The 14,663-nt window shown below is 36.0% G+C and overlaps 1 protein-coding gene across 1 annotated transcript in view; it reads right to left on the reverse strand.

Annotated features, from left to right (window-relative positions):
- LOC100367618 (condensin-2 complex subunit D3-L-like) overlaps window positions 1-14,107 on the reverse strand; it is a 47,435-nt gene extending 33,328 nt beyond the window's left edge. Inside the window, exons 1-3 of the mRNA XM_085501862.1 lie at window positions 13,982-14,107; window positions 2,468-2,632; window positions 1,442-1,603 (exon numbers count right to left, since the gene is read on the reverse strand). Coding sequence (XP_085357988.1) covers window positions 1,442-1,603; window positions 2,468-2,632; window positions 13,982-14,045 — 391 coding nt within the window. The 5' untranslated portion in view covers window positions 14,046-14,107. The remainder of the gene's footprint in view (window positions 1-1,441; window positions 1,604-2,467; window positions 2,633-13,981) is intronic.
- Between the last annotated feature and the right edge of the window lie 556 nt (window positions 14,108-14,663).

The following is a 14,663-nucleotide window of genomic DNA, read 5'->3' on the forward strand; positions in this document are numbered from 1 at the left end:
ACTTTTTACCAAAAATTACAAAAATATTCACCAAAATTAGAGAATTGATGATATGATCATGAAATGAACAAATCTGAGAAAGGTCTACCCAAGGTACATATACACCAAGTATCAAAGCATTCAGGCTTGTAGTTTTCAAGAAGAAGTTGAAAAAATAAAACAAAGACACAAACGCATATGATAAGCTCCGCTCGACAAAGTCGACAGCGGAGCTAAAAAAACATTACCGAACTAATTTTGTCTTCGATTTTGTCAACTGCAAAATTGGTGACAATGAGGTTGAAACTTGTTCTGCCCTCTTACGACAATATATTTAATTACTTTGTTTTTTTATTCAACACACAACGCGCATCACAAATTAATAAATTAGGGTTAGGGAAGATATGGAACACTGAATGTTGACAATCTATATTTTATTTCTACGTCGTACTCTACACCTAATCCATTAACCTAAAGTCAAGACGTGTAATTCAAAATTATCAAACTGTAACTTACCATGACGTCATAGTTTGTTTAGGCATGCATAACAAAACTCAACTCAGAAAATCAAGGAAGCATCCTCCCCCCCACAGAAAATAGTCAAAATGTATATTTTTGCTCATTATAAAGCATGTTGATGTTTGAAGGTATATTGCTTGTTTTAAAACAGAACAAGAATTAAATATTGTTTTATAAAAAAATAAACACATTTTATTACAATCTTATTTATGTACCATCAAAATAACTACAAAATCTTACAATTACATGCTTTCTGTCATAGAACATTTGCCGAAGTCTAAAGGACAAACTGAAAGAAAGTAAATTTATAAACATGTTAATGTTAGTTTCAAAAAATTGCAAGTAGTTTTATATTTAGTGTCGCATACAAATAAATAGACTGATAGTTTGGCTGCCTTAACTATTTTAGTTTGAATGTCTTCCTTGAAGAAATCTTTTTTAAAAACTACCAGCTCAAATACTTTGATACTATATATATTAACCTTCTTCAGATTTGTTCATTTCATGACAATATCTTTAATTCTCTATTTTTACCTAATATTTTAGTAATTTTTTGTGTAAAAAAGAAGAAGCTATTTTTGATTTCTGCTTGAAAACGACCAACTTGATTGCTTTGATATTCAGAAATTTTTTAAACAAAGGAACAGGGGCGCATTGCCCTCATACCATGGCCATGCACCCCCTTACCCTGGGAAGCATATCCTCTGGCAACCATAAAATTCTGATTGACCAGGGGTCACATGTGGCCAAAGTCCTTAACTGTGACCTGTCTGATAGTAATTTTGGCCCCATGGAAGCCAAATGAATGCTCCATTCTAACATAGAATTATCAAAAACTCCACACCCTAGTAGGGAGAACCCTATCTCCCCCACTTGGTGGCGCCTCTGAAAAAAACCTGAGAGAGATTGACAAGACACTCAATGAGAGTAGTCGTACACCCACCTGGTATGGATATCAGCACAAAATATACATTAGCTGCGTAAATTGCAGCTTCCTTTTGATAGATATCTGATTTATGTTTGTCCGCAGAATGAATAAAATAATACAGCAGAGCGATGAGTGATCGATGCGACAAGTCATTGTCACCTAAGGCTGTCCAGAATCCTGCAAAAGAATGAATGAATTAATTAAGCTGCAAAACTTGTAGAATGGTTGTCTCCCGAATAAAATGTCAGAGGATCGGGGCTAATTAACTTATTCATTATATAGTATACTTGAGATATATTTGTTGATAGAAATTTTTTAAACTTCATGTAATTGCAGTAATTATTCACAGGTTTTGAAGCTGTATTATCTGTTAAACTCGTTAACTCTTTAAAATGTGTAGTAAAATGAGCTATGAATTGAAATCAGCAGTTACAGCAGTTAAACGTGTTAATTGAAGTTGGTGTCGTTCAATAATGAACTCTGCACTCTGATTTTATCTGACGTTATGGATGTTGTCATCAGACATCTATTATGCAAAATAGTGAAGATAGAATTATTGTTATTGAAATATCTGCTTAATTTCATCTTTCACTTCAATTAGTCTTGCTTGGTTGCTCATGAGTTTAGTGATTATCACAATAAATTCTAGCAGAGTGTGTTGCGATGTTTATTTGTTACTTTCAGTATTTGAATGCAACTACACATGTAACAAATTTTTTAATAATGATTATCTGATCAGCAAATTTCACTTAGAAACCTATCGATAAAAAGTTCATCACATTTTTTGGGAGAAAAGGGGAATTGAAATAAATTTTGAATGAAATTGTATGCTCGTGATTGAATAATTATTCACTTTGTTCAAATCTGGAGTTCAATAAATCACCATTTCTATATTTTATCAAAATCCGACTTCATTTTGATGGGAAATCCATAAATTCAATTGCTAGTATAGAATGGCAATGTTCTTTGGAATAATGCAATGTTGCCCTCTGCTCTGCATACAATTATAAAATTATAAATTATTTGTAGACAGAACCTTACCTTGGGGAATGGATTCACGGCCACTTCTAGACCACGGCGTGAGTGCAGAGAGAACTTTTGCTAATTTATCTGTGAAGTTATTGTGCGATTTGATATCTTCTTCTAAATCTGGTGGTAAGGGTTCAATGTCGAGGAAATCAGTGTCCCACACACAGGCCACATAATCTAGAAGAGAAAGTCACTATTGGCATTAAGTCATTCACAAAATGACTGAAATGTGGTCAATGCAAAACTACTTCAAGAATGTGCCTGATTGGCTACCCAATCCTAACAATCTGACCAATCACAGAGCAGCTGTTTTTTTCCCAGGAGTTGAAATTTTGCCTTGTTTGTATGCTTTGACTCAACTACACAAATATGACCTACTGCTATGTGGTACGGCCTGTGATGCATGTTGTATTTCCATAGGAGCAAGTATTAAGGGTATTATTTCAAAACAATGATACAAAGCACAACCACATAAAAGTACAAATGAGACCAGGAAAACAGATACCATATGTTTGCTTTACTACAATCACATTTCGTCTATTACAGGTGTGTTTTTATAGGATAAATAAGTAAAATTATAAATAAGTCATATTATAAGGATTCAGTATACATCATATATAATTTTTTGTGAAACAGGAAAACTGCAAAATGTTTTTGAAAATGAGTCATTGATTTTAGATAAAATGCATTTCCAAAAGAACAAATGCGGTATCTGTTTCTCTGACTGAAAAGGAGGAATTTTTGTTCTGAAGAGTCAATGGATCAACCAGCACAAAACAAACACCAATTAAATTTCGAATAAAAAATGAGAGGAATTTTCACTGCATTTCACACCGAAAATACTGCAATCTGGATATTAGCGATATTAGTGTGAAGTAAGCAAAGCAGCCAATGTAACTATTTACTAATTTTTACCTAAAAAGAAATACAGACCAATCATATATATTCTGGTAGGTGAGCAAAAACAGATATGTATCATACAGCAGACGTCAAAAAAAAAGGGTAATCACACACAAAAAATGTTATCTGTTATGAGTTGTACTTTCAATGCCTAGCCATTACCATTTCCATAAGGGATGCCAGGTGTCAAATGCAAAAACATTGTACGAAACTACTGATTGAAATTAACACATCACTGGGGATGCTCATTTTTCTCCCATTTATTCTGGCTATTCGTGGATGCTTCCAGCAAGCAATCTGTTAACACTCATTTGCATAGTTGACATTTCACTCAATGGTTTAATTGAGGTACTCCAATTTGGAATGTTTAGATTGTGTTCAAATAATAATTCACTAGTCACATAGAACATAATTCTTCTGCTAAAAATCTGATTTAACTAAGCCCAAAACAGTATCATGTATGACTTTGTGACAATCTTTGACAATAAATGATACTTTTTTAGTTTAACTATTAGTCTATTAGTGTACACATTTAACGTATATAAGTATTCCAACCTGTATCGTAAACATTGACATGATGGTCAATATTTATTGCACACTACAATTTATTACAATTTGCTAAAATTGCATGTCGCTTTTTCCACATGTTTTACAATATTTTTTCTTTTGGGCATGAATATCGCAAACGATTGTTTGAAAAAATGATGTACCATATATGCCATCTAATGTTTTAATAATCAATTATTTTTACAAATTTGTTCCAGTTAAATTATAGCAGTGTTCTCCCCAAGCACTGCGGGCCCGCGTCGCTTAGACAAATAGCCGCGTCGTTCTCGTTTCGCCCGCGATTCTTGAAATCCTGTCCGCGATGCTTAAGTTGTTGTATTGTTTACAAGTGTCAGCCTCGTCTCGCACATGTTTAAAACAATAACATGTATTGATCAAAAGGTAATCCTGTCTTTGTTACCCTTACAAAAACAGTGATAAAACGGAAGTCTACAGGAAGTCTGTCAAGGGGATCGGGGCCTGCAAAGTAATAATTTGCCCATTGCGCTGGGAAGATCTATCTTGATTTGCTGCACTGTGGTTAATTGCAGTTTTTACTACTCCATCACCGATGACACTAATTATCAAGAAATAAAAAAAAAACAAGTGAAATTAAGCGACATTGAGAAAAAAAAACGAAAATAAATCGAAGCAAAAATTATTCAACTGCAGACAAGAGGGCCGAAGAAAAAACGAACCCTGACCTCTAGAAATACCTCATTCATTGAATGCCTCATTACCGAGGAACGCCACTGAAACGACGTAACGCGTGGTGTGACATGCTGGGTTACAAGGGGGATTCCGATCGAGGCAACAAAGATGGCGGCGCAGAGTGCATGTTTTTCCGCGATGTTTAAAAACAACATCTCGTTGGCGATTTTGATATAATTTCTAAGATAATCGTAATTGAATCGTTTTAATTAACAAAACATTCTAAATTTGTGTATTTTTAAACCAAAAAGTCAGGGACCGATGATCGCAACAGCAGCAGAGAATACCCGTGGTGATCGTAGCGTTACGCACAAGGTATAGATAGATCAATGGAAAAACGCTGACATGAGTTTTGAAATACCGTTGTAGAAAATAAATTTCATTATTGATTTATTATTTTCTAAGTCATATTTTGATAACCCGCAATCTGGCAGACTTTACAAATTTAACCAAAAAACTGTTTTTCCCCTCGTCATATGAACTGACAGTGGTGACATGGGCATTAAAACGAACTGTACTTGTTGTACACAAAACAATGATGAAACATTTACTACTATGGATAACAATATATTCATAACAATACATTTTTTGCTGTTCTATTGCAAACTTTTGACTTGATGCACACATAAAATACAATGAAGTGATATAAAATGATATAAAATATATGAGCTATAAAAATATCTCTTTATTGTAGTTACTGTATCACAATGTTTGTTGGAGAAACTAATTATTATGCAAATTAAATTATGCAAATTAGATGTTTTGTTATGCAAATTACCCATGATGCTTGGCATGGAGTCTGGGGAGAACACTGTTATAGTATTCAAAAACAATTTTCAAAAACTAATTATTCAAAAGTGGTTGAAATTTTATAGTTTTTATGGTAGCATTTAAGCATCCCATTAACTTTGAAACAAATATGATGAATTTTCGTCACTACTTCTTTGAAAAAATAAACACCTGCTGTCGTTTTAGTGATTCATTTTATTAAAATGTAAAAATAAAAATTCCTATGGCGTTTGGAGATACAATGCCCTGAGTGCAGTGAAAGAAAAAGCAGCCTGGATACATCGCATCACAAGCAAAAATAACTTCCATGCTACGTAGGTATCAGAATGCAGCCATAGAGTTCTGTTATTATTACATATGTTCTCAGACATTATAAAAATAACCAGGAAAGTTGTGCAAGGGTTGTGACCTACGTTATGTTCAGTGATTGGATAACCTGGCAGTCCATTCATATACAAATATTTGCAGACACATGCTTCCCAGGTTGGTCGGCATGTCACAACTATCGCAAACTTACAAGATTCCAACCTCTTTTATTTTCTGATGTTTTATAATACTGGTATTCATGATAAAATATTTTCACTGCAAAACAAAATTATATTTTGTTTTGCTTATTTGCATATCAACAGTGGAAATGCTGATCATATTTTCAAGAGTGCTAAAAATCAAACTGCAGTACATATGTAATAATAAAATCTTAATTACACAACTGTACCATCATAGGATACAGTATGGTAAAACAACAAGAATTACATAGCACTGTAACTCAGAAAGAACTGCAAGTTTAAAATAACAGGAAAATACAATTTCTCCCCCTTTCCTCATTCATATACCGGTATTATATTCCTTCAAAAAGATTGCCAGTTGAATTTCTATATCTGTAATATTAACAATTTAATTAATATCTGTAATTTGACATTTGAGCAACTTCATTAAGGTCACGTTTTTTAAATACATTTCTTCACTCATATTCGAAAGGGGTGCATTCTAAAATAAAATGCAGTTCATCTTCAATCTAATTTTCTCTTAACTACGGTCACTGAGCATAAACTTAGGCACCATTTGGCAAAGGCTGAAATTCTTTATTTTATTCAAATAATTTTCAATTGTTTTTTTCAATGATATTGTGTGTTCTTTATAGCTTATTCCCCTCAGCATCAACACTACTTGTTCTTGTAAGGATGTTATATCCTTTTTTTTTTGATAATCATGGGTTATAATATAGGATTTCAAAACATTTATTAAATGTTATTTGCATTTCCATTCCTATTTTCAGCAATTCATGGAAACTGTCATTGTATTAGGTGTGAATTGGCCTCCTTCCCTGACAAAGGCGCATTGCGAGTATGGGCAAAGCATTGTCACGTGATCAGTACGCAGCCGGCCACTATTTTTGACATCGTCAGTGTTGTGTATTTTTTTTACAACATACAGTCAAACCTCGTTAGTGCGAATATCAAGGCCCCAGGTGAATATATTCGTTATAACCGGTGTTCGTAATAACCGATCACCACTAGAGGGCGCTTTACAGAAACAAACTAATTACCATAAGTCAGGGTAAACAAAACTATGGCGCCATTTTAAACACTAGACCAAGCATTAAAAACACACAAATAGTATTGAAATAAACGTTGTCATGTTTATTAAAATAATATTAAAATGGAAAATACAAATGTTGAATTCGGAATGCTTCATTCTCTGTCCTAAATCTTCGGCCTTTGCCTGGAGGATAGGACCGCTGATTGGGACATTCATAGAACGGGCACTGGTAAACCATTTCAGCAATGCCTGCTCAACGTCGTCGACTGCTGAAAACCGCATTCGCTTCCGGCACGGCTCAATTTTGTTGTGTTCGAACATCTTCAAAACATCAGTTTTTTTCTTTAAAATCGTTGACAGTGTACTGGGTTTAACATCAAATTTTCGACAGACATCGCCGTGACGAATGCCCGACTCAATCGCTTTGATCATTTGGACTTTACAGTCCAACGACAAGGCACGCCGTTTGACACGAGTTGACATTTTGAAGTCAGGACGGAAACTGGCATCTCACTCGTAGTCGCCGTAATTTATCTAAAATTTACAGCGTCCATGCTTCACACTTTTTTATTGTGAATCTTAAAATTAAAAACTCGAGCAGCAAGGGCGTCGAAAGTGACTAGACACTGGAAGTCACGTACACAAAAGATTTTCACGCCCAGTGAATGGCTACATTGTTTTTATTTTACGCTGCACAGCTCAAGCCCACTGCCAACAGCGGAAGCGTAACACCGTGTATTTGGCGGTTCGTTTTAGGATTTCGCAGCTGTTTGAGCGAATGAAATGTTCGCTATAGGTGTTACAGACCATTGTTTTTCAGAGAAAATCCTTTCGTACTAAGCGGGTTTTCGTAATAAACGAGTTCGTTCTAAGCGTTGTCAATTACCATAGGGATAATGGATTTTCAAACGGGACTTCGGTGTTCGTTCGTTGTAACCGGTATTTCGTTGTAACCGAGTTCGTATTAACGAGTTTTGACTGTAGTTGTTTATTCCAAAATTCATGCTTTTTCACATAATATTTTAATCAGGATAGCTGTACAGTCAAACCTGTCTATAAAGGACAGTCAGTGGACTGAGCCAAACTGTCCTTTATAGACAGGTGGTCTTTATATGGAGGTGGCCTAATTTATTCATTCAATCATGAATATTAATTAGGACCGGAATTTTAAGGGAGATCATAAGCAAAACATAAAAACAAACCTACACATTGTACAATGAATAGGTCTTTTTTTATAAAAGTCACTCATTTTGATCTGGATAATTACACAGCTTTACTTTTTTACTACAAATTATATCATGTAAATTCACTGGAACCAAGTGATTCTGCCCATGGATTCATTGGTGTATTTAATGCATAAGAACGATTGTCAACGATCGGCCGCATTGGCGTTTCAGCTCAGTCTTTCACACTCTCGCCATGCAGTCTTATTCCCCAGTCTCTTACACATATTCCATCGCAGGCGGCAATCAGTCCCATCGTTAGTATTGTCGAATGTACACTGTGACAAAATGCACAGGCAAAGTTGCCGTGTTTGAAAAAACAAACAAACAAGCATTAAAAATGAAGAAGCATTTGTAATAAACAAAATTTACCAAACTCATAACGATTGCTCCAACTCTCGGTGTTGAATCAGAAAGTCAAACGAACTGGAAATGAGACACGATGATCGTACACGCAATTTTACAGTTATTTGTTGCAAGCATCGACGTGTCAAAACTGCCCAAACGAAACGAATTTTCTCGATTGCGAATTATTGATATTACCTTTTATAAAAAAAAAAAAGAGGATCAAAATGGAAAACATCTTTCGTTGAGAATAACCCTGAGATGACCCCTCAGTAACAATACGTTTTGCCCATGCGCTAGCCTCATTAGCATAATTTATAACGATCAATAACAAACAACATGGCGGCCAAAATAGGTCGGATTTTGCAATCTCGCGAGGAAAATGAAATAAACGAATGTTTTATTATTTTGTTTGGATATTTCATGTCGACAAGGTAAATAAAACATCTCTCATTTAATAAAACTGGTTCATTTTTCTTTGTTTTCGAGACGGGAGGAATTTGCTCTTCATGTGCGAGAAAGTCCACAGAAGTGCCGTTGGCCGGCTGGGGATCGATAGTATAGTACCGATCGGAAACAAGCTAGTTTTTCATTTCAAACTTTGAATGAAACTGTTTTAATTTGTTGTTAAAATCTTTCCAGTCTCCAGACGTTACATTCAGATGATATTCAACTTTTTTTTTTACTTTTTCGCAACTTCACAAACTAAGTTGCAATGGTCACCCTAGCTGTGGAATCATAACCCTATGTTGCCGACCGCATTATTTACGTGACTGACTCTGGCCAGCCCATAGGGCTATGGGGCCTTGTGCGACTGAATACCGGTTAAAATCCACATGCCAAATTTGGTCGTCGTGAAAATCACATTTTAAGACCTTCGAAAGTACTCACTATGTTTATTTACTTCCAAACAATGACCAGAACCTATTTGCGCTGTGAAATGATGACGGTGGTCATAAAAAATTGACTTTATTTACCGTATACCGAGTCGCAGAAAAATAACAAGACGAAAGACGCCATTTTGTATTCCAGAGTTTATAACAAATTACGCGAGACCTATAATTTTGTACCACGTGACCGAAATCAGTAGATAAAATGTGTTTATGCAACTAGTTTCTATTATTAAACAAAAATCATACAATTATAAATACTGTATGTGATTGCACATGACCGCCAAACGAGATTACATTTATTCTGCGCTAGGGAGTGTGGGATGTCAATGGCTGCAGTTTTCTCGTAATTTGCTTGGTTTCCGCGGTAATTGTTTGAAAATATCACAAATTATTGCTTATTTATAAACACAAATTGCAAACAAAAGTTTGTATGTTATTCATCCAGCGATCAATTCAGAATAAAGGTACGTCACACCATCGTAATCGAAAGCAAAAGCGATTTAATTTATGTTTGCCAGATTTCTGTTTTTAAACTGTGATAGATCCCGTAGCTCTATGTTCGACGTAAAACAACAAAATTAAAAAAAGACGTTCAAATGAAATTGTTAGGGCGAAATTCGATTGTAGGTCGCACCAAAGAGCTACGGAACCGAAGCTATGGTCACCCTGTCTATTAGCCCTAAAGATTGCGTACTCGGTAATCTGAACGTAACATATGGCCACTTTCCTGTTAGCGATTCGCAAGTAGCTATTGTCTTTTTGCCGAGACTGTCTGATGGAAATGTTGGTGGTCGTTATACAAAAGTTAAAGTGTGAATAGGTCTACAATAGGGTGGTCGCTGGTCGCGTTGGACAGGTGGTCGCTATATCCAGTGTCTTTAACGTGTAAACTGCGAAGGGACTGTACTAAGGTGGTCGCTATGAGCAGGTGGCCGCTCTGCACAGGTGGTCCTTAACACAGGTTTGACTGTATAAGGTAATATTTTAGCCAGCGAGTAGTTCTTTAATTCATCTATTTTACCAGCAGTGACACATTTTCGCAACAATTTTTCATACCTTTACCCAGATATTTGTCGTTTTTGATTTTGGGGTGATTGAAATGATTTTGTTTACATGTTTGTTGACGTTGTGGTTGCCCGAATTTAAAGTCGAAGTGAAGTCATACAATGAGGTATCGCTTTGAATGACGGTAAATTTTCCGATTTTAATGAATATTTTGACGGTATTGTAATCTGTCTGACTTCCTCGGCTTGGGTGTGAACGGTTTGTTTACCCGCACCGCGGTTCGAGACAAAAGAACGCTAGTCGTTTCCAGACGGGGGATAAAGGGACAGTGATTTAACATTCAACACATCAAAAATTAGCGAAAATAAACTTCATACAAAACACCCAAAAAGCCTTTTCAGCGAAAACCAATTCCAGCTAAATTAAAGTATTTTACAGTATTTACACCTAGAAAGACTACCTAGGAGGCTATTACAGTAGTGAGTCAGCCTACAACTGTTGCATACAAGTTTATCCAAAGTTAGGTGTGGAATCATAGCCCTATGTTGCCGACCATATTATTTATGTGACTGATTCTGGCCGGCCCATAGGGCTATGGGCCTTGTGCGACTGAATACAGGTTAAAATCCACATGCCAAATTTGGTCGTCCCGAAAATCACATTTTAAGACCTTCGAAAGTACTCACTACATGTATGTTTATTTACTTCCAAACAATGACCAGAACCTATTTGCGCTGTGAAATGATGACTGTGGTCATAAAAAATTGACTTTATTTACCGTACACCGAGTCGCAGAAAAATAACAAGACGAAAGACGCCATTTTGTATTCCAGAGTTTATAGCAAATTACGCGAGACCTATAATTGTGTACCACGTGACCAAAATCAGTAGATAAATTGCGTTTATGCAAATAGTTTCTATTATTAAACAAAAATTATACAATTATAAATTTAATTTACGTATGCCAGATTTCTGTTTTTAAACGGTGATAGATCCCATAGCTCTATGTTCGACGTACAACAACAAAATTAAAAAGAAGACGTCCAAATGAAATTGTTAGGGCGAAATTCGATTGCAGGTCGCACCAAAGAGCTACGGAGCCGCAGCTAATCCAAAGTGTGATAGCAGCTGGGGATAGTATGTTGCCGTAATAAGATAAAAATAACCATTATTTCCAATTGCTAAGTTTTATTTCATTAAAAACAGTACAATTCACAAGTATCCTGACAGTTTTTGCAGAACTCAGTATCGAAAGAGCAGAAAAGCAAGAGAAATATAGTTTGTGTGACCTTAGCTCCATGCTGTGACCCAGGTCATGGCCCAATCAGCTGACTTCCAGCCACTCACTAGTTTTCTGTTGCTTCATATTAGGTTGAGGGAGAGTGCCATGTATAAGTGTCCCCCCCCCCGATGGAACCTCCTTTCTTACACATACAGTTCTTAAAGTGCCTGTGCAAGGCCCACCCTCACGTTTCCCATTTTAGATCTGTGTCCCACTGAAAAAAGGTAGTTATTGATTTTTTGCCGAAAATGATTACTCGTATCCAAGCAAATTTAGGATATTTCTCGTGTTGTAGCCACGCCCACCTATCGTGAAACGGTCTACTGTTTCCGGATTTCCGACCCTCGCCGAAAGTGCGCCACCAAATGACAAAATGTGAGAGGAAGTCATCCCCCTGAGCCGTAATAACATTGGTCGTTCAGTATATTTTTAAACGATATACATTTTTCGGTCGGCGTTCTTTCTTTTCTTTTTCTATTTAATTTTTTTTTGAGAGAGTTTTTAGATGTTGTGTTGTGGGCAGTTGCAGTGAAACATATAGCCATAGTGTATGTATTCACACGTTTCTAATCGATCCGAAGGTGCGACATCACTTAACCTTAGATTCATTCAACTGTCCTCGTCCATAAAAAAACGACTAGGTTTAAAGAGAAACGCCGACAACGTGAACCTGGCGCAACACTTTTGAAAGAAATAGACTCCGGACCAGCCCATGATCACCGAGGCGGATTTCTGAAGAGAGAGAGACGTCCGGCAAGTGTTTCAAATCAGTTGAATTTTTTTGTGACCCTGATTATCGTTTTATAGAGACCATTTAGTCCATGTTAAGTAAAAGGTAGCAATAATTTTGACAGTGACACGAAAACGAAGCGTCGGACAAACAGAAAATTACACAGCCCTTACACACTGCTAACTGTTTTCATTTTCGAAGGCTAAAAGTTTCTGAATTGTTTGGTGATTGGTGTTGAATGTCACACCTCTGTTCTTTTTTACCTCCATGCTTGCAGCTTGATCTGCGTAATAATTTATGAAATAAGAATCCGGGCTTGGTCAATGTGTTTCCACCAAAAAAAGTTTTAATACGATGTTATAATTATGACAATCACGCCATGGATCAAGCTAACTCGAATACACTCTGAACTTATCTGTATGTGTGTCGATCTCGATTATTTTTGTTATCCAATTAAACGCCGCTTTTAACGCACTTGCCCTCGCTGTGACCCGACGCGTTCACCTATTTCAACAAAATGTGAATTTATTTCCATGCGGCTGTCATTTATTTAGTAACTGTGATTTGTCGTTTTTTTAATTATTTTATAGTGATCACTATAGTCTAATGTTTAGAATGTCAAAATATGTTCTCTTTTATTTTGATTTTGAAAATTTTACTCAGACGATCGATGAAATAAAACAGTGTAGTGACGTGCCTAGTAACCTGCTAAATAACGAGATAATTCCGATGTCAAATTCTATTTTGTCCAGCAACAGTGTACAAACATGCGCCGGTGTCGGTGACGATCACGGTGACCAGCTATACCAGAACGGACATATTTTGCATCTAACTCAACCCCATGCAACAAAAATTGATACTATGTGTTCATTATGGTCCATTCTTCCTCAGCGAACAAGTACATAAGTGACAATATAGTCAAAGACGAGAAAACTGCACAAGAAATTTGCCTTATTTACACGTATCGGCAATGCAAGCTGCCATGCGACTTCCCCTTCTGACATCACAAGGGGAATTTCTGTATGCAAATGAGAAGCTAATGAGGAGCCTCGTTTTAAAATACACAAAAATAAAGTTGCCGTAGACTGACTTTAAAACACATTTTTTCACTTAAAAAAAATTCATGCTTAGAAACATAAAAATTAATAATATTTATGTATCAATTGATAATTTTAGGCGCGAAAATAGCAGCCATTTCACAGGCACTTTAAAACCTCGAGATAACCATGTATTGTTATATGTCTGTGTTGGTAAAATGTAAATAAATAAATGTAAATAAATGAAGACATGACAGTATGTTGGATCAAACTTAGAATACTATAACATTGTTAACAATAAAGAAATAAAAAACAAACACAACGTCTAAGTTCGCGTAAAAAAAGTACAGTCATAGTAAAACCGGTGATATTTATCCAGGACAACTTTTACATGCAATATCCTAAAATCATCATCAACACAGATGACGGCCTTAAAATCGGTCCTTCCCGACTTTGCAAACACAATCGCAAACGATGAAGTGCACATATTTGATTTTTCGTTTACTAGTATACGATTGTACCGTACCTTCAGCAAGACCACAAAATTTCAAACTCTGTAAAGCCTCGACCGTATCGCCTGGATCAGCCATGTTTGTTTGTTTCCTCGCTTTATCGATATTGCGTTTTTGTTGAAGTCGTCCGTACCCGCCAAAATTCAAGTTTTGGGCGATTCCATTCTAACATAAACAGGGGACGTACCATGCCATGTTTTGTAGAGGCGCATCTCAAATATACTTATACAAACACAAATTATATACATAATAATTCCAAAACTTATAAGCTGATACAAGCTATCTACATACAACGTATACGAGGCTTGTCTTTATTATTGAGAGTAAATTACTACACCAATACATCTGAAACGTAATGAACCAATCCTGGGTTAAAGGTGAAGGTCGTGAGAAAGTAACATTTTATGTGCCATGAATTTACTACAGTGCATATTCTTGTTTTTAACTTTGTAAAAGATGTTTTAATTGCGATAAACCATGCTGATAAAACGAACAATTCGTTGAGCATCCACAAAAGTAGTAGACGGGGGCACTTTTGGAAATGACGTCATTGGGTTGGTCAATAGGCCCCTGCAATGAAGATTAAGAAATCCCGTGGGCAATTCCATTTGATAATTAGTAGGGGTGACCAATTACGTCACGTATAAACAAAAACGCTGAAAAAACAGTGTCAAACCCCGGTAGTACTTAGAAACA

This window comes from Saccoglossus kowalevskii, chromosome 7, assembly GCF_978046115.1.
Source record: "Saccoglossus kowalevskii chromosome 7, keSacKowa6.1, whole genome shotgun sequence".
Classification (NCBI taxonomy): Eukaryota; Metazoa; Hemichordata; class Enteropneusta; family Harrimaniidae; genus Saccoglossus; species Saccoglossus kowalevskii.